General features: G+C 37.3%; 1 protein-coding gene across 3 annotated transcripts in view; it reads right to left on the bottom strand.

Annotated features, from left to right (window-relative positions):
• The window catches only part of RASGRP3 (RAS guanyl releasing protein 3), a 157752-nt gene that overhangs the window by 56824 nt on the left and 79720 nt on the right, over positions 1-21208 (bottom strand). The window contains exons 4-11 of one of the 3 annotated variants that reach the window (XM_072634145.1): positions 15303-15418; positions 11550-11746; positions 11204-11306; positions 8892-8954; positions 5883-6014; positions 2622-2769; positions 1069-1242; positions 553-669 (exon numbers count right to left, since the gene is read on the bottom strand). In XM_072634145.1, coding sequence (XP_072490246.1) covers positions 553-669; positions 1069-1242; positions 2622-2769; positions 5883-6014; positions 8892-8954; positions 11204-11306; positions 11550-11619 — 807 coding nt within the window. In that variant the 5' untranslated portion in view covers positions 11620-11746; positions 15303-15418. Of the gene's footprint in view, positions 1-552; positions 670-1068; positions 1243-2621; positions 2770-5882; positions 6015-8891; positions 8955-11012; positions 11029-11203; positions 11307-11549; positions 11747-15302; positions 15419-21208 lie in introns of those variants that run through there. The other 2 variants (XM_072634144.1, XM_072634146.1) reach the window with 2 other exon arrangements.

Genomic DNA, 21208 nt, shown 5'->3' with positions numbered 1-21208 from the left:
TTTTATGAGAAAACTAGAATCTGGCTCAATTAGTCAGTTAAATGTATTAAGATACGGTAACAGAATGCAATGAGAGTTTCTCCAGATCAGGTGATGTTCACCTTAGCAGAAAATGAGAAGGCACTCTTCAGGAAAGAAAGAAAAATGGATGATAAATCTTGACCTTGGAGAAATAGAATGAGAAGGAAACCTTGATGATGCTTAAAAGAAATGATACATATTACACTGGGATACTGCATTAAAATGACCATCAGGACTCTAATTCCTTCTTATACTACTCTGGTCACATGCAGTATGAGAAAGTTCATCCCCCATTGCACTATGAATAGGAGATGTCCAGGGGGAAGTTTAGCTCATTCTTAAAATACTTAATTTTCTTTTTATTAAGATTATCTTCACAGAATAGTGTTAATTTTGCAATTTTTTCACAGTCTCCATTTACAGAAGAAAATAAACCCCCTACAAACAAATATACATCTATTTACTGTACATAAAAAATAAGTTCTGGAAAACAAATCTTTTGTTCTAAATTTGAGTATATCCCACAATTACCTTTGTAACTTCTGAAGAAAGATGAGAATGGGTCTCTTTGAGGCGAGAAATAGAACTATGGCTCAGTCCTCCCACCACGGCCATCAATGTATTAAAATTCTGTAGCTGAAGGAGTTTCTAAAAGACAAATGTCATGGAGAAGGGCTTAACAAATACTTACTACTTGAATGAATGATTGAACAAATGACCAATGCCTAATGTAACCATGAGAAATCCACTAGGAAAGCTCCATTTTTCAGCATGTTTACAATGACAAATAAAATTTGTCCACTAGCCTTTCTCAGAGAATGCTCTGAAAAAACATTTGGAACAGGAGTTCTTAACTTTTCGTGCCTTGGACCCTTTGGCGAAGTTTATCAATCCTTCTCAGACTGATTTTTAAATGATTAAAATAAAATGCATAAAATTAAAATTATTAAAATAATTTTTTTAAAGTTCATGCATCCCTGGTTTAGAATATCTTCTTACATTAAGCTTAATTACTAGACACATATGAAAAGAGAAAAGTGTCCTTACCTGGGCAACATTTATAAATTTTGTGATGACTTCGGCTCTTTGCTGTGGAGTTGGCTTGCTAAGAACCATCAGTTGGACCCATTTAGAGATCCCATTAAATAAAGCAATAGATCTTTCCAGGGTTGGGTTATTCTCCAGGCAGCCATGAATTACATAGCTTTGATAATCTGTGAACTAGTAAAGGAAAAGTTAGAAATGCTAAGAGTAGAATATCAAAATGCTTCTTAGACAAGTGACTTCTTTGTTCTAGTTACTTATCTGTCTATGTATTCATCAAACTATCTTTTATCTATCATCCATCCACCTACCCATCATCTATATTTTTTTATATTCCATAACACACTTACAATTTTGACATTTTTTCCTTAATATGCACAGTTCCTCCATCGTGTATTTACATAAAGGCTAATATAAAGAATAGTAAAACTCTCACGTCTAACAGAAACAGGCCTATACCAAGGAAGAAGAAATCAATATCCTTTCAGGGCAAGGAACAGATAGCCAAAAATTTAAAAACTGTTGGTTAGATAAAACTAAGAAATGAAAGCAGAAAGAACTAGGGCTACACTTAAGCAAACACTGCAAGTCAGGAATACTTTCAGATAGTCAACAGTAATGCCATCAAATATCTGTGCACCTTCAGAAAAGTCCGTGCAGGGATCCTTTGACTCCCACTGTGTATCTGCCTACAGGAAATCCCTAACGTCCACTGCAAATGGGAGCGCATGACGTAGTGAAGGAAACGATCCTTCAGAAATGCATGCTTATCACCAAATGCTCCACTCTACACAAACTTTTTGTTTCAGCAGTGAAAGTACTGCTCCAAAGGGTCCTGATGTCAGCGCCTCTCCAGCTAGAGTACAGGAAAAGAAGGCAACTGACATGGTCACAAAGCATGGGAGGGCAAACAAAAACTGCCAGAAGTTGCACAAGAAAATGACTAAGTATAGAGGATTATGGAAGTAGAACAATAGCAAACGGTGAGTAGGCCCCTTGAAAGAACTGGACCCAGGGCTTAAGGAAGAAAAAGAATGTAGAAAAGAGGAAGAAGGCAGTATCAAGATGAGTAGGAAATTGGGGTTTGGGTTCAGGGTGTTGATCCCAGGAAAGGAAAGAGCCCAGCTTTGGACTACACCCCGAAGGCTCCAATTTCGGATTTAAGCTACCAACCACAATTAGACATTTAACCCAAATCCAAATGAATCATTCTTTCCCTTCAAAAGAGCAAAAATCTTCATTTAAATGAATGTAGTTTAACTTTGAATACAAACGCCAGAGCATATCTCAAAACAAAACACAAAGCAAACAAAAAAACCAAACTGTAGTCCCACAAAGAAGATGTTGAAAAAATGGGCAGAAGTTTAACTTCTTAGCCACAAACAATGAGAGGATAATACTCCTCTTTGTTGCAAAGGGCTTGTTCTTGTGAGATTATGGGAAAGTTTCCAGGGGGGTACCGTGACAGAGGCTGCCAACTCTTTCAAAGGATGGAAATGGTGTTCCTGGGGAAGCTGGCATGTTATCCTTGGAACAGAAAATATCAAGTTTCTTACTGAAATCCGTCTGAAAGATTTGTGCTCCAGAAAAGTGAGGTGCTCAGCCAGTTCAATGGGCTCCAGATGGTCGAACAGCAGACAGGCTTTTCCCTTCTTAGACACTTTTTTTCTCTGTGTGACTCTTCTCATCCAGTCATAGGAAGGACTACATGAAATGAAAGTCTAGTCAACAAAGTCCAGGCCCATGCTAAGAATAGTGTGTTCAATAGTTGTTGTTCTATACATACTATATATGGACCTGTTGTTTCCCCAGTAGAACTGTAAGCTTCTTGAATCTCCATCACCTAATAAAAAGCCCACAAGTGAGTAACAACTGCTTGTTGATTGATTTAGATATTACGCCCAGATCGCTGGAAAGTCCATCCAATAGCTAGTAAGCCAAAATTATAAGTAGGATGCATTTGGCAGATGGCTCCCCAAATTTTTATCTGTGACTTTTCCCTTGAAACCCTGAGCTAATCTATACCATACTCTGACTTCTGGCCAACACATAGTATAATAGTGTTAGTTAAAGAAAGTTACTACAGAAATTGCCAAACCACATGATAGGAGGCAGATCATGAAAGTTATTATCTGGATGGAATAACATGACATCAAACTAAAAATTCAGATTTTACTCAGCTCAAAACTAAATTCAATATGACATGTTGTGGTATAGTAGAAAGAGAACTGATAGGTCTGGGAATAAGAAGACCTGAGTTCTGAACATGCCTCTATTACACTCCATGGTGATCTTAATTCAATTGCTTCACCCCTCTGAGATTCATTTTCTCTGTATGTAAAATCAGGAGATTGGACTAGATGAAATCTATCAGAGATTCCTTCCAAATGACTCTCAATATTAACTGAATGTCTACTATGCACAAAGGGTACCAATGGCAGTGCATGTAAAGCAGTGAGTTTCTTACAGAGCATTATTATAGGACATGAAAAGTCCTATTTGCCACTAAATAATCTTCCTAACAGATTTGCCGGGATATCTGGCAACCTAACATTAAAGTCATTCCTTTGGATTAAGAGATCTCCTTCATGTCCCTGTTACCAATACAAAAACCCTTTGGAAAGATTATAGTTATTGTCAGTTATTAATAATGATGGTAATAATTATAACCAGCATTGATATAACATTTTCAGGTCTGCAAAGTATTCCCCCTGTCACTCGATCCTCACAAACATCCCCTTGCATTCTTATTCCCAGTTTGCTAATGAGGAAACTGAAACAACAGTTTGATAACTTGCATGTGTCTACATGTAGTAAGTGTCTGAGGTGAGACCAGATTCAGGACTCCGTCAACATCATTAACACTTAGGGTTGTCATCATAGCCTAGGGTGACCATGAAGGATGGACTTTGCAGGGACTAAACTCGGGGCAAATATATTTTTATGGAGATTGAAGTTATAGGAAATATCTAAGGCAGGAGGTGCTACCGCAAAGGGCAAACGCACATGGAACATTGATGTAGAGGTCTGATCATGAAGGAATCAGGCTCTCAGCCAGACACATAAAGATGAGGGAGAAAAGGTGAAGCAAAGGAAAATGACCCACCCTACACAATTTTGCCAAGGGGCAGCACCAGCAAGTTCCATAATAGATTAACCATATTAAATCTCATGGGTCTGATCTGATCAATAGTTCAAAAAAGTGTTCAATATTTCTCTGTTCCCATTTTGTCTGTTTTGCTATAATAATCACTGCTATTCATGCAGTCTTGTAGGGCAGGGATTATTTCACTTTTGTCTTTGTATCTCTAGCACCTAGCAAAGCTCCTAGCACATAGTGGGTACTTAAATACTTGTTGATTAGCACTAGAGGCTTATTTAGTATGTGTCTTTTGATTCAATTCAATTACACAAACTTTTTTAAGCATACTAGGTTCAGAGTACTGTGAGATACAAAGTGTAGATAATATACCATTCCAGCCATAATGTAGCATGTATAGTCTAATCTGGGAACATAGCACATACAATGGTAACTACTTTACAAAATAATAAATAATTACATAAGAAAGACAAAAAATCCACTGCTTTACGAGACCTGGGAGGATGTCATGAAAGGTTTCACCGAGTCGTACAATTTAAGTTGTACTTTCAAGTTTTTGCAAAAGGTACAACAGAAAAAAGGGAGGGGAAGGGCAAAAGAAAGTATCTAAGAAATGACATAAAGTATACTCAGAGGACAGAGACTAATCTGGCTTGACTGCAGCCTAGAGGGTGCTGTTAAATGCACAGTAGATATTCAATAAATTAATTGAATTAATTTGTTCTCCGTGAGATAACTATATATAGACCTTAATTTTCTGTATCTCTTAATTACTATAATATCATAGATCTAGTGTTGAAAGGGATCTTTCAGGTCATTTACCTTAATCCCGTTCATATTACAGATGGAGGAACTGAAGCCCAGAAAGGCCCAGAAAGGCCAAGAGATTTTTCCAAGGTCATTTAAGTAGTCATTGGTGAAGCCAGTGTTTGAACCAGGTCTCCAAATCCTGAACTCTTTTCACTACATTTTGCTACCCCCTAAAAGCAGAAAGGGATGATATAGACCTCAATCTCACTACTTCTCACATTCAACCATTTGAATCGTCCCTTATCCCCTACGGGAATGATTATTTTAATGCATTTCCTGATGTGGTGTGAGGATACAGAATGGTAGCCTTCTGTCACCTCTGCTTATTTTAGAACCCTACTCCCTCAAACCTCAACAGCAATGGGGGGTTGGGGTAGGGAAGGAAAAGGGCAGAGTTTGTTTCACTGGCATGTTTTTGTTCCTTTATTTTGTTCCTCTATTACACCTTTTATTATTGTAATAATTAATATTATTACACCTTTTCCTACAGGCATGGCTACATTTCTATGTAAATCAGGAAGATACTAAGGTGGAAAAATTCATGCAAGTATTATTTGTTTTTCTATATCAAGCTATAGAATGTGTCAGTCAACTTGTATGGATGAATATAATCCTTAAGCATTAACCACATGATTAAAAACCAGTCTATCCAGTTTTTCAGGGCCATCTTGACAGCATGTGGAAGACAGGACTGACATTATTTATGAGTTCCCATTGTATAACAGTTAAATAAGTATAATGAAATTGCATAACCTACATCTTATAGCTTTGTCCAATGTGGTTGCTCTACAAACGGAGAGCATTAAGTCTAAGTCCTTAACTGATCTATAATGAGGTTAGCCCAGCCACTAGTAATCTAAGAAGGAATTCCTCACATTTGATGGATGGGCACATGGGCCCTACTTACATGCTGGATATGTCAATGAGGTTGACATGTTTTTCATATCCCAGTTGGCTGGCTACTTCCTGAAACTCTTCAGTCATATGAATCAAACCAAGATCCAGGTTAAATTCTGCTGGGAACTCCAAAATCCAGTATCTGAAAGGTATGGAATGTCAAGTAATAGTCTCAGGCTAGGCTTATGGGGAAGCTATACCACTCTTTAGATTTCTACCCAAGAGCTCTCATTGAATTCAATAATCTACCTCTCTCTATGTACCATATTCGACCTGCAGTCCTTTGAATCATAGATCAAAGTCCATTTTCCTCCTACTTTTAGATAAATAATGATAGCTTTTCTTGACTTTCTTTCCTTGTTAGATTTCAATTTTCTTATGGATAAAGAAAAATCTCATTTTAAAATTAATCCTGAAATAAAGTTTTCTGAGTATGGCCCCATTCTCCAAGCATTTCCATACTGAGAAAAGTAGACAGCACCCTTAGCTTCTCCCTGAGTCTGGTAGAGGAGCCTTTTTGCCTTAGCTTGCCATGAATCAGGATTTTTTGATACTTTCAGAGAGTTAGTCCAGCACTCCTTGATATCTTATTTCTCCATTAGAATGTAAGCTCCTTGAGAGAATATTTGTACCCCATTGCTTAGAACAATGTCTGACACACAGTAGGTACTTAATATCAGCTATCACCTGTCTATCTATATGACTTATTTCTACAAATTTTAGAGACAAATAAATGAAAAAATCCACAAAATTTGGTTTCAATACATATGGCCCATATATGTACATGCCAATATTTTTAATTATGTTTTTCAGAGAATATCTCAAATATAAGAAATTAAGCAATAGAGCTATTCTGTGATTTTTTCCACATGGCTCTATATATTTTGTGCAAAAACATATTTAATATAAAACATCAGTCAGATAAAGGCTGTCTGTACACAATGCCCACCCAAATAGTTAAAAGTGAATACTTCAGTCTTCAGATACTTCTGGTTTTGTAGGATATTAGATCAGTTCCATGACTGAATTCTTCCCTTATTTCCCACTCCAAAATGACAAGTTACTTTTGTGGTTGTTATTTAAATAACATATTTAAACACTTAATATATCTAAATAAAATTAAATACAACATTTAAATAAAATAAATAGAAAGTTGGACTGAGGGCTCAACCCCCAAGGGCCTGAGAAACAGGGCTGCCTTTTGACTGCGCTCCATGCTGCTGCTCATCACAGGGCTGATGCAAGAGAAGGCAGCGAGTATTTTTGGAGGGTTCCAGGACAAGATAAAGGCCTAAGTAAATGGAGATGTTTATCCCTGGTTTCCATGGTGAGGAAGTGGACCCATGGTTTCATATTCACAGAGCATGAGGTTTAAATGCCACAACCAGAAGGTCGACATCCAGGAAGAATCATAGACAGAAAACTGTCTCCTTTTAGACAGAGCCACTGCTCCTGCTGTTTAGTCATTTCAGTCTTGTCCAATTCTTTGTAACCCCATTTGGGGTTTTCTTGGCAAAGATACTAGAGTGCTTTGCCATTTCCTTTGCCAGCTCATTTTGCAGATAAAAGAAACTGAGGCAAATAGAGTTAAGTGACTTGCTTAGGGTAACATAGCAAGTAAGTGTCTGAAGCTAGACTTGAACTCAGGAAGATGGGTTTTCCTGACTCCAGGCTCAGCACACTATCCACTGAGTTACCTAGCTGCCCCAGACAGAGCCATAGATCAAAGCAAACCCTTTACTACACCAGAAACAAAGAGGGCAGTGTGGGAATGTATCCAACGATTTGGAGGAGGAAAGGTATGAAAGGAATAAACTCTCCCTTCCCAAGATTTATTTTTATTTTCCAAACATGTTTTTAAAACAATTTGACCTCCCACTCATAGGTCAGAGAATTAGGATGAAAACTGTTTTTCCTTAAATACTATATATATAAGATAGACCAGAGGATTATAGATCTACAGGTGAAAGGGACCTAAATGCCATATAATCTAACCTCATAGTAGAGATAAAGAAACTGTGTGTGCCCTTCATTCTTGACATGACTTGTAGTTGGCTTTGATTTGACTGAGGGAGGGCTGTGCAAGGTCACCAGCCTCACTTTCTTCTCCTGAGCCATCTGGGTCCAGTGGCCTGACATTCATTAGGATGACTGGAGGTGGCCCAGGATGCAATATGAGACCCTGGCCCTTTTAGGCTAAGGTCTTTTCAGATTCTCTCTTTGAGTGAGATATACCCATTCAATGAGTAGGTCAGATAAAGGAATGAGGCACAGGGAAGTTAAGCAATTTGCTTAAGTAAGTGAGCAGTAGATAGCAAGCAACAGAGCCAAGATTTGAATTCCTGTCTTTTGACTCCAAGTTCAATAGTCTCTTGCCCAAGCAAAACAACAATAGCCAATAAAAGCACTTTTTTAAGTAACAGATCTAAGGCCTAAATAGACCATAGTATTAATGGAAATCCTGGTACAATTCCAAGTAGAAAGAAGCTTTACTAAGTCATTTAGTCAACTAGCATTTTTTCAGCACCTACTATGTTCGAGGCACTATGTAAACACTTGGGGTACAAAGAAAGGCAAAAAAAGTCTCATCTGGTCACAACAAGTATCATAGCCTAATGGGAGAGATAGCATGCAAACAAGTATGTACAAGTATAAATTAGGGTTGGTCCCAGAGGGAAGGCACTAAAATTACAGAGGCCTGGGAAAGGCATCTTGCAGAAGATGGGGTTTCAGCTGAGATATGAAGGAAGCCAAGGAAGCCAGAGGAAGAGATAAAGAAAAGCATTCTAGGCATGAGGGAGGGTCAGTGAAAACTCCTGAGTTGGGCAATGGAGTGTCATGTGTGAGGAACAGAAAGGAGGCCAGTGTCACTGGACCCAGAGTATCTGGAAGGGAGGATGGTGTAAGAAGATCTGCTCCAGAAGATGATGATTAGACTGCAGCCCTCAGATTCTTTAAGCAGCACCTAAAATTATTTCCCAATAGGAGAAGGCACTGGGAAATGTAAAGTAATACTTACCTCATGAAGTAGCAGACCTTTAGGCGGAATTCATCACATCCTTCCCCACAAGCATCGCGGTACGTATGTTTGTTAATGAAAATAATAACAGTTCATATTTCCATTGTGCTCTAAAGTTACAGATTTTCACATACACACACACACACACACACACATATATCAGTTGTGCTTCACAATAACCCCACAAGGTTGTTAGGGAGAGTAGCATTATACCCATTTTATAGGGTAAGAGTAAAAGACTGAGAAATAGTATGATTCATCCAATTTTACACAGCTGGTAAAAGGTAGAGCTCAGATTTGGAGTGAGCTCTTTTCAGAAACTCACACTGACTAAAGTGTGTTATTATTCAACTTTTGTTTGATTTATTCCAGAGTTTCTAGATGCCTATCCAATTATGTAGCATCTCCTACTCCTTGAGGGATCACCCAAGATCTCTTCATTATGAACCCAGCTGAAATGGGCCTTTGGTTCTACTCCAGTCCCAACAATCCATCTAATTTAGGGTGTGAGAAAAGACTGCTATCAAATCAAAACAAAGAGTGAAAAAATGAAAAAGTGCTGTGAGTACACCTGTGATAATTTATTTCACACTGATAACAATATTTTTACCTTCCCTGAGTAAACTCTAATTCAAGGCATCTGGTATTAAAAACATGCTGCAGATAATCTATAAGATTGACAAACCAGATGGAAAATGGAGAATTTTCAAACACAAGCTGAGCCAAAAATACAAACTTGTTTTTATAACAAAGGTGGGGGGGGGGTATGGAAAATAATTGTGCATATAGGATTAAGAGGGGAAGGGGGAAGAAAAGTAGAAGGGAATAAACATTTATTAAGTTCCTACTATGTACCAGGAACTGTGCTAAGTGTTTTACAAATATTATCTCATTTGATGGTAGCTAGATGGCAAAGGAGGTATATTACTGGGCCCAAAGTCAGGAAAAATCTGAGATCAAATCCAGCTCCAGACATTTACTAGCTGTGTGATACTGTGTGATACAAATCATTTTACCTCAATCAGTCTGTTTTCCCAACTGCAAAATGGGGATAATAATAGCACTTCTCTCAGGGGGGGTGTTGTAAAGTTCAAATTAGATATTTAGGATAAATGTTCTTTGTTAACACAATTGCTTATAAATGAAACAACTCTGCTTTTAAGTACCCCAAGCATAAATGAGTTGTGTTATCAGATAACTAGAAAAAGGGTAATTAGTTTCAATGTTCTGGAAATTCCTGTTCATTTGTTATTTTAGAATGCTTTCAATCTCTTGGGTTCTAGTACTATATTCCAGATATTAAGAGATGACATTTATATAGCACTTCGAGGTTTATAAAACATTAGACCCATTTCATAGATGAGGAAATTGAAGCTCAGGGATGTTATGGATTGCCTATGGTCACAATCAAACAATAAGCTTATAGGTAACAGAAGCAGGGTTTGAACTCAGGTCTCTTCACTCTAAGTTCAACATTTTTCCCCTCTACCATATTGCCTCTCTGGAAAATTTTTGGAAAAAAAAAGTTAATATGCATATGCATCAGCTATATGCTTTGAGTAAAAGATCATAAACACCTATGAGAGGCAGCATGGAAAGAAAATTAAAATGCATACAAAACAACTATATTTATGAGAAGCAGCAAGGATAAAAAGAGGGTCTTGGAATCAGGAACATCTGGTTCAAATCCTGCTTCGGACATGCTGGGCAATTCACTGAACTTGTCAGTGCTCCACACACACACACACACACACACACACACACACACTTTATAATATATAAATTATATGTAATATCAAGAATATATGAACAAATAGCATAACATGGAAAGTACATTATATTTGTATGTGTGTATAAGCATATGTGTGTATGTGTGTGTGGTGATAGTCATACCATATACCCTACTTCCTTTCCCCTAATCATGGCCCTTAATGGTTATTTTTTGGAATCAATTGATAATGGTATTCCTGCTTTGAAGACAATAATACATTTAAGTACAAGGTAGGATGAGTTATAAATTTAGCTACTGTTTCATCATTTCACCATTTTACCTGCTAATCTCTAAGAAAACCTAGAGTTAAACCAACTAGATGAAAAGAGCAAATAAATTCAGTCCATTACCCAGTTGTCTTGTTTAGATTGAACATCCAAGTGTATACACAAAACAGCTGGATGGCTGACTAAAGTTTTCTGTTTTAATCATGACTTCTTTGTGTTTGTTAGACACAATTGATGCCCAAATACATTGCTTATAATGTATTTGTTATACTGCCAAGGCCTAGTGAGAAAGACACAATAGTTGGCAAAGATATATTGAGAGAAGTTTTCCTGCCAGCTCAGTGGATGATAGATACCATCGGTGCATCAAAAGAACGATTCTTGGCAAATAACTGTTGCTCAGTTCTCCCCTGTCATCTGTAAAATAAAAATAAAAGTTTCAAAAAGGTACTGTTGTATTTTCCTCATTCCCTTCTCTTTCTCCCACATCCACTGCATGTTATCAGCACAGAAAGATCTTGCCTAGTACCCATAATACTACTTTTTAAATCTGCCATTTTTCTAGTATTTCCTGTTAAGCTGAATAAGCCCCACTCTTCTTGTTTAATGCCAATGTTAATGAGACACTTCTGTGTGAAATTAGATGGGAGAGACTCCTACCAAACATTTCGATGCATGTGCTTAACAGTTCATCCAATGTCGCCGCTTTCCCAAGTGTACTTGACCCCATTGTTCTTAAGCCGTTGTCAAAGAACTAGAGACATTTTCAGCAAGAGGAAGACCATTTCCATAATTATCGAAGTGAGTGCCATTAGCAGTCAAGGGAAGGCTTCATTTTTAGGTGTCCTTCAGGAAAACTGAGGAGACAAATTGTAGAATAAAAAAATCACTTTTAAATACATCAAATATGCAATACCCAGTCATAGACCATACAATTGGCCCAAGGTTCTTTACAAAAATCATCGTCTCTACCTGTGAAATAAATACCAAGTTGGCAAAGCCTATTTTGACCAAAATGATGATAGAGAACCCTTTTTTCAAAGATAATGCTTAGTACCGTAAGCCCACAGAGACTTCCTGTTCTACATCAAATATATTTTATGGTTGAGATTTTGTCATAACTGATTCTCCATGCTTTCTTAATTTTTCTTAATATAGGCAAGATACTTAAGAATATGGCCAACATAATTTCATTTGGTATAGAGTATACTATAATAGTGATTGCCTAGGGAAAATCTAATTTTTAAGGAGGCATGGTTAAAATGATTAATATAATACTAATATATAAAAATAAGTAAAAATTAAAGGAAAAAACCTAACTTTGTTTTTATTCCTACATTTTCTGAAGAAGACAGAGTGACAGATTTCAATTATTTCCCTTCTCTGCCTTTGCCCCCAACCATCTCTTGCCACCCCCCTCACATAGATTTATATATTGTCATCCTTTTGTCTCCTAAATCAACATGAGAAAAATCACTTCTTTCCTACTCAGATCAGATAGGGTGTGGACTAGGGGTTGTGGAGGTTAGAACAAGGAAGAAACAGTTATAAAATATCTGTGATCATTTTCAAATCCATTCGTTCTGCTGCTAGCTGACTACATCTAGCAAAGCAGTGGTTATGAACTATTTTCCCTCCTAAAAGCAATTTGTGCTGGTTTTGCCCAAATTGGAGCATGGAGTTCCATGCATTATCTTACAAATGTATCTCTGAAGCCAGATATTCTCAGTCTTGATGATGTGGGGAACTTGGCAAAGATCTGGTGACTTTGGTCCATGTAGATCCCCATCTGGCTGGTTTATAATAATATTGCAGTACACTGAGACATGATGGAGTTTCCATCAATGGCTTTAACTCAATGTCTGTACTACTCCCACACCTTCTGGAATAATGAGTCACTGTCTACATTACTTCTACACAAGATCCACATTTGTACTTATTCTACTTCTTCCAACAAGTATGAATAATAGCATTTCAATGATTTAATTAAATTGAAGTGATTGCCTAAGAATGATTGACGAAGGATTAATATTAATAGTTGCTTGAGTCAAAGAAATATTTGAATTTTTTGCACATCTTTCCAAATTTCCAAACATTTTCTTTATTAAATTTTATTTTAACCCATTGAAACCTTAGTAGAAAAGATATTTCTTTGAGTTTTATTAATTTTTCTGGTTTCATTTGCCAAGTGACTTGCTCCCTAACATCAACAGATCTCAGGATTTCACCAAGTCAAAGACCAAGTCAAGAAGAACTCCATGGGTCATGGTGAAATTCAAGATTTGTCCACTCCTACACTTTACTTTTTACTCAAGAAAAGTCCTTTTTTTTTTTACTCTAAGAGAACCAGATGGTTTGAACCAATTCGACTGACTTCTCATTTTAAAATAAAAAATGTTCAGGAGCAGCATTGAGGAGGGTGTTGAATTTATCAAAATGAATATGAAATATTTTGGTGGCAAATTCTTTTCAAACTTCTTGAAGTTTTATTTGGGGCATATGAAAATTGTCATTTTATGGGCATGTGAGTTTTATTAGACTACTATTTGCTTTTGCAGTTTTCACTCTTTAATATTAAATTTGTAAGAAATAAAATTTTATAGTACTAATACCTTACCCTTTTGGCTATATTCTATAATATCTACAACAGCTTTAAAGAAAAACTTTACCCAAGGGGCCAATGAGGAGAAGAATGCTTTCAAAAGCAGAATTAACCAAATGGAAAAGGAGATTCAAAAGCTCACTGAAGAAAATAGATCTTTCAAAACTGGAATGGTACGGATGGACGCTAAGGACTTTTCGAGAAAGACAGATATCTCAGAACATACCGCGCAGATTCAAAAAATGGAAGATAATGTGAAATATCTTATTGGAAAAACAACTGACCTGGAAAATAGAATCAGGAGAGACAATGTAAAAATTCTGGGACTACCTGAAAACCATGATCAAAAGAAGAGCCTAGACATCATCTTCCATGAAATTATCAAGGAAAACTGCCCTGAGATTCTAGAACCAGAAGGCAAAATAAATATTCAAGGAATCCGCAGAACACCACATGAAAGAGATCCAAAAAGAGAAACTCCTAGGAGCATTGTGGCCAAATTCCAGAATTCCCAGGTAAAAGAGAAAATATTGCAAGCAGCTAGAAAGAAACAATTCAAGTATTGTGGAAATACAATCAGGATAGCACAAGATCTGGCACCCTCTACATTGAGGGATAGAAGGGAATGGAATAGGATATTCCAGAAGTCAAAGGAACTAGGACTGAAGCCAAGAATCACCTACCCAGCAAAACTGAGTATAATACTTCAGGAGAAAAAATGGTCTTTCAATGAAATAGAAGACTTTCAAATTTTCCTGATGAAAAGACCAGAGCTGGAAAGAAAATTTGACTTTCTAACACAAGAATGAAGAGAACCATGGAAAGGTGAACAGCAAAGAGAAATCATAAGGGACTTACTAAAGTTGAACTGTTTACATTCCTACATGGAAAGACAATATTTATAACTCTTGAAACATTTCAGTATCTGGGCACTGGGTGGGAGTACACACACACACACATGCACACACGCACACATACATAGAGACAGAGTGCACAGAGTGAATTGAAGAGGATGGGATCGTATATTAAAAAAAAATGAAATCAAGCAGTGAGAGAGAAATATTGGGAGGAGAAAGGGAGAAGTTATATGGGGCAAATTATCTCTCATAAAAGAGGCAAGCAAAAGACTTATTAGTGGTGGGATAAAGAGGGGAGGCAAGAAAAAACATGAGGTCTACTCTCATCACATTCCACTAAAGGAAAGAATATAATGCACACTCATTTTGATAGGAAAACCTATCTCATAATACAGGAGAGTGGGGGACAGGGGCACAAGCAGGGTGGGGGGGAGGATGGAGGGGAGGGCATGGGGAGGAGAATGCAATATGAGGTCGACACTCATGGGGAGGGAAAGGACCAAAAGAAAATAGAAGTAAAGGGGGACAGGATAGGATGGAGGGAAATATAGTTAGTCCTATACAACACAACTAGTATGGAAATCATTTGCAAAACTAAACAGATATGGCCTATATTGAATTGCCTGTCTTTCAAGGGGAAGGGGTGGAGAGGGAGGGAGCTAAGGAGGTTGGAACTCAAAGTGTTAGGACCAAATGTAATGTTCTTACCACTGGGTAACAAGAAATACAGGTTAAGGGGTCAAGAAAGCTATCTGGTCCTACAGGACAAAAGAGAAGACGGAGACAAGGGCAGGGAGGGAGGATAGAGGAGAGAGCAGATAGGTCACAGGGGCAATTAGAAAGCTCAGGTTTGGGGGGCGGGGAGAAAAGGGGAGAAAATTTGTAACCCAAAATTGTGTGAAAATAAATGTTAAAAATTAATAAAAAAAAAAAAAAGAAAAAGAAAAACTTTACCTAATGATTTCAAGATTGATTTCTAGCACTGGAACTTTTATGAATGGACGCTGCCATCATTATTTTAGGCATGTAGAAGGAAACTTGAAGAAAACAAAACAAATGGAGGAATGGGCCTGAAAAAGAAAAAGAAACCACCAAGGGAAAAATTAAGGAATTAAGATGCTAACATCCTCTCGTATTTTTTGTTCTCCAAGTACTCTAAAGAATATAAATTACATTGAAGATTGTATATGAACAACACCTAAGTGAGTAAGCAGGAAATAAAATCACTAGGACATGCCTATTGGGCATGATGCTGATTTTAAAAGTCAATCATTGTTTTACTTGATTTGTCCTTAAAATGCATCTTCATAACTCAAAGGCATGATGGGGAAGTTTCAAGAGTGCTGGCCTTGGTGTCCAAAAGAACCTGGGCTCTAGAACTGGCCCAGGCTCTTGGTAACTGTGTGACATTGGGCCACTTACTCTTTTATTATACTTTGATTTCCTCATCAATTAAACAGGAATTATAATAACAATCGTTACTTAACAACAGAGTTGTCATGAGACAAAAAATCACTTTGTAAGCTACAAAGCACCATTACTAATAGGGATAGTTATTATTACTATTAGCAATAATAGTAATTGAAACTAATTTTGTGTACGACACTAAGGTTTTTAATTTGGCCAGTGCAGAAACTCCTTCTATCAATGCAAAAAATAATCTACCTAACAATAAGTTCCAGAGAGTTTCTTGAGGCTCAGAAAACTTACCCATGGTTACAGAGCTAGTAGGTATCAAAGGCGGAGTGTGAATGCAGGACTTCTTGACTCTTCCCCTAAACCACATTGCCTCACCAAAATACTTTGTGGAATTGACTTGAACTGAATAATCACAACTTAAGTACCATACCAATTCAAATATGCTTGTTAAAAGCAACAGTGAATAAATCACTCATTCCAGAGGCTTTTCCTTAACTTTACATTAAATTTATAAATAAGGTATTATAGGAAACATTAAACTTTAATATACTGTATATAGGAAATATAATCATTGTATATGTACATAATTATATAGCATAATTCTAAAATAACATTTTGATGTAAGTGCGCATGTCTGTGTATCTATTTATGTGTGTGTATGTGTATATATATATGTGTGTGTAGATATATATATACATATATATATATATATATGTATATATATATTCTCCATTTCAAACGTACTACAGTAGACACACTTGGTAGAATGCGGATTCCTTTAGGTCAGAAATTGCTGAACTTTTTGTCTTTGTATCAAAAAAGAATCCTGGACAGTGCCCTGCGTATGCTAGATATTGAATAAATATTTGTTGAATTTAATTGAAAAAGTCAGCATCTACCATTATCACTCATGACTATCAGTCAATCAAGGAAAAAAGCATTATGGTGTGTAGAAATAGCACTCGACTTTGGAATCTGAAGACTGGGGTTTAAGCTTCAACTCTGTCACCTATGGAGCAGGCAACCTGGGGCACAAGACACATCGCTTTTCTGAACCTCAGAGTACTCATCTCTGAAATAGTAATTATAATTCCCATACTACCTATTTTATGGTGTTGGTGTTCAATTTAAATGACATTCTTGATATAAAGGACATTGTAATCCCTTGATTAACAAGTTTTGTGTTTGGTGCTATGGATACAAGGAGGAAAAAATGAACAGTTCCTATCCTCAAGGAGCTTATATTCTATCAGAGAGATGTCATAGAAATATATGATAGGTAGGTAGCTTGAGGATGACATGCACTAGAAGCTGGGAAGATTAGTAAAGTCTTCATGCAAAAGAGGTCTGTGATAGTCAAATAAAATGAAAGATGAATGTCAAATATTTCCCACTGTTTTGAGTTTTGTTTTTTTTTAAAAGACACTTCCCTAGTTTTTCAAGACATCAATCCTGGGTACATTAAAGATTTGTCATTTTGATCGCAAATATTTTCTTCCAAGAAGCCTTCAAAGACTCATAAAATTATAAGTTCTCTCCAGTTCATAATTACCACCATAGAAGAGGTCCTTACATTTTTTTTTATGACTACAGTGTCTGTTGGTGTTTTTTTTAAATGCCTTGATGTTATAACTGAAAGAATTTTTACCAACACTACTGGAATGTCACTTATCATCACAATATCCCTGGCTTAAGTTAACCAGAAAGAGCCTAAATGACCAAACCAGGGGTGGGGAACCTGTGGCCTTGAAAGAAAGATAGGATAAGGCCAAATTGATGTGGACATTAAACGACAAGGGAAAATCTATTTAGGTTTTCTCCTTTAGGCAATGGGTAGCCATTGAAAATGGAAACTAGGCAGTGGATAGAGTGCTGGGGCTAGAGTCAGGAAGACCCATCTTCCTGAGTTCAAATTTGGCCTCAGACATCTATCTAGCTGTGTGACCTTGGGCAAGTTGCTTACCCATGTTTGCCTCAGTTTCTGTGTCTCTAAAATGAGCTGGAGAAGGAAATGGCTAACCACTCCAGGATCTTTGCCAAGAAAACCTCAAATGGAGTCATGAAGGGTCAGACATGACTAAAATGGCTGAACAAGAAGCCATTGAAAAGGGCAAGAGCAATCCATTTTATGATTAGCACACATAAAAACTATCTCCTTCACTCAACATGGCCAAAGTTACATCTTTTTCATGTTGTTTTGACCAAAATAAATTTTTCTTTTAATCTATTGATAACTAGTGATATTGTACAGTATAGTAATTTAGAGTCTGAGGACACTGGTCAGAGCCTGAGTTCTGCCACTGCCTACCTGTGTGACTTTGCACACTTCAGTTAACTTCTTTCAGTCTGTTTCTGAGAGAGAGAGAGAAAAAGAAAGACAGACAGAGACACAGAAAGAATACTACAAAGAATACTTGTACTATGTGCTGTAAGAGGCAGCATGGCGCAGGGGCTAGAGGCCAAGCCCTGGAGTCAGACGGACCTGAGTTTGAGCTTTACCTCGGACACATGCTGCCTTTGTGACTCTGGTGAAAACATTTAACCTTTCATTGTTTTGTACAGACATGTAAAACAAAATCATAAGATAGTTACTGATCCATATCAGTGGGAGAATTTTCAGTACTAGAAATCTCATGACATTGATGCAATTAATATGAATTTAGGGAAAAAAAACATAAAAAAGCTACTCATTCCACTGGCTGATGTTAGGAAAGAGCAAGGTAAACATTAAAGTACTTTATAAATAGATTTAGCTGATAAATTGTGCCATTCCCATGATAGCATGTTTTGGCGTTCAGATTTATAGCTATAATCCACTAGTCTCTCAATTCCAATTCTGTAATGCCGAGAAATAACTTTACATAGTCTTTCAAAGAAGGTTATCTTTACTTCTTTTCTCAAAACCTGCCCATTTGCTGAATTTCCCTACTACTGTTGAGGTTACAATAATCCTTCCAGACAAACATCATGCTGTCCCTTGCCAAGGGACTAAGCTGCAAGCGAGTTAATAGTTGTAACAGGATGATTAAATTTCCAGAAAGAGAAGGAGCTATTGCAATAATGAACTCACCTTTAGCCTTGGGACACTATAATGTTCCTCAGATCCATAAAACCCCTTTCTCTATTATGTTGTGAAGTTTATTTAACTTGAAAAACTTCTCAGTACAATCACAATAACTCAGACCCTTCCATTAGGACAAGAGGTTTGGTACTTTAATTTAAATTTTGTGTATTTCCACCTAACCCCTGGCTTCTTTAAATCTGAAACAAAATCAGAACATGGGAGACAGGGCACAGGCCCAGGGAGGGAAAGCTGGTGAAGTAGACTTCTTGGAATTTCCCCGAATCTTCAAAGAGGTGATTGCCACTAATGGTTTCAGTCCGAGTTTTCTGTTTCAAAATGCCTACTACAGAGTCCTGACTGCCCACTTCTACCTCTCCCTGCACTGCAGAAGTTCAGCTTTCCTTTCTATTTTTCTTTTTTCTTACCCTTCTTTGTGTCACTAATTCTAACTTGACTTGATTGACTACTGCGTGTGTGTACGTCCTTCGTTGCTGAAGAAGACCATGTCATGAGAGAAATAATGACATGACTTGCACTTGACTTTGTTTTGAGTGAAGGAGGGCTGTGCAGGTCACCAGCCTCACTTCCCCTCCAGAGCCATCTGAATCCAGTGACCACATATTTATCAGGATGACTGGAGATGACCCAGGATGAAGCAATTGGGGTTAGGTGACTTGCCCAAGGTCACACAGCCAGTGAGTGTCACGTGTCTGAGGTGAGGTTTGAACTCAGGTCCTCCTGACTCCTGCACTGGTGCTCTATCCACTGCACCACCTAGCTGCCCAAGTTGACTTGATAAGTCTTGGGTGGACACATGACTGTTGAAGCTCAGCTCACACAGTCCTAGCTCCTTCCTTTCGGTTTGTTTTCTCAAAGACCGTATTTGTTGTTATCCCATCATTTTTCTGTGACCACATTTGGGATTTTCTTGGCAAAGTTACAGGAATGATTTTGCCATATTCTTCTACAGCTCATTTTACAAATGAGGAAACTGAGGCAAAGAGGTCAGATGACTTGCTCAGGGTCACAGAGTTAGTAAGCGTCTGAGATGAGGCTTGAATTCATGAAGATGAGTCTTCCTGACTGAAGGCTCGGCACTCTGTTCACTGTGTCATGTAGCTGCCACATCAAAGACTATATGCATGTATCTCTTTTAAAACTTCCAGACATGACTCATCTACCTTCTGGCTCAAAGACTGTGATAATCCAAAATTGCTCCCAGGGCTGAGAACTTGTCTCTCTGGACTAAAAATCTCAAGAGACCAGTCAGTTTTCAAAACCTTATTGCATTCTCATCTCCAGAGCTTAGCCCAGTGTCTGGGAGATAATAAGTGCATCGTTAACAAATGCTTGTTGACTGACTGATTTATCCTCCACTCATACAAATTCAGTCTTCAACATGTGGGTCAATGATTTATACCCACTAGCTGTAATTATGGATCTGTTGCTTCCAGATTTTAAAGATCATGCTAATCTGTAAATTTGTTAGGTCAGTGATACTTTGAGTCCTACCCTCTGCAGTTCATTAGAAGGGTGAGGAATTGTGGGTTTTATCCTTATATTAAACAGACCCATTCTCTTTCCTTTCCGGCTACAAATTAATCTCAGACTCTTAGTAGCAAAACCATCTCATTTTTGTTGGCAATTAAAAAAAATCTCAGGAAGTAAAGACAAAGAGGGGCACTGCTTATTCTGAATCTAATTTTGATCAACAAGGAGGAACTAGCTTTGAAGTAAAAGTGACTGAAATCTTGGAAATAAGTGACCATGCTGAAACTGAAATAGTGAGAAACAAGAACATTAAAACAGTTGGATATACTCTATAAACTTCAAGAAAGCATCTGTGGAAAAATCCTGAGAAAAATAGGAATTCTAAAAATGAAATTCTTACTATCTCATCTTAGATTACCCCAATCAATATCAAAAGGAGACAGCGTCTAAAAGACACCAGCGTATTGGAATAGAGAACTAACTGACAAATTCAAAGTTTAAAAGGGCATGTATAAAAGATAAGACTCATAGGACCCTGACCAAAACCAAACAGAAAGGAGTAGTCCTCTGCTCTAGTCACATTATGAGTGACTACTCATCTTTCTTTGAATTTATACTGGGTTTTTCTGCTTTTGGTGCTTATACAGTTTCCTATATTTGGCTTTGAACTTAAAAGTTCCTTTTTTTTGGTCTTTTGTATGTTATTAAGAGGAAACTCATTTTCAAATTTATTAATTCATTTACCAAACACTTATTGAGCTCTATCTATGTGTAAAGCACTGTGTTAGGTGTTAAGGGAACTAGAGCCAAATAAAAGTCCAAAAGTCATTTTCTAAATCAGAGGTTCTCAAACTTGTTTCCACTAACACCCTCTTTTAAAAAAAAA

This window comes from Notamacropus eugenii, chromosome 1 (assembly GCF_028372415.1).
Source record: "Notamacropus eugenii isolate mMacEug1 chromosome 1, mMacEug1.pri_v2, whole genome shotgun sequence".
In the NCBI taxonomy this organism is placed as follows: Eukaryota; Metazoa; Chordata; class Mammalia; order Diprotodontia; family Macropodidae; genus Notamacropus; species Notamacropus eugenii.
This window is presented reverse-complemented; position numbering and strand designations above follow the sequence as displayed.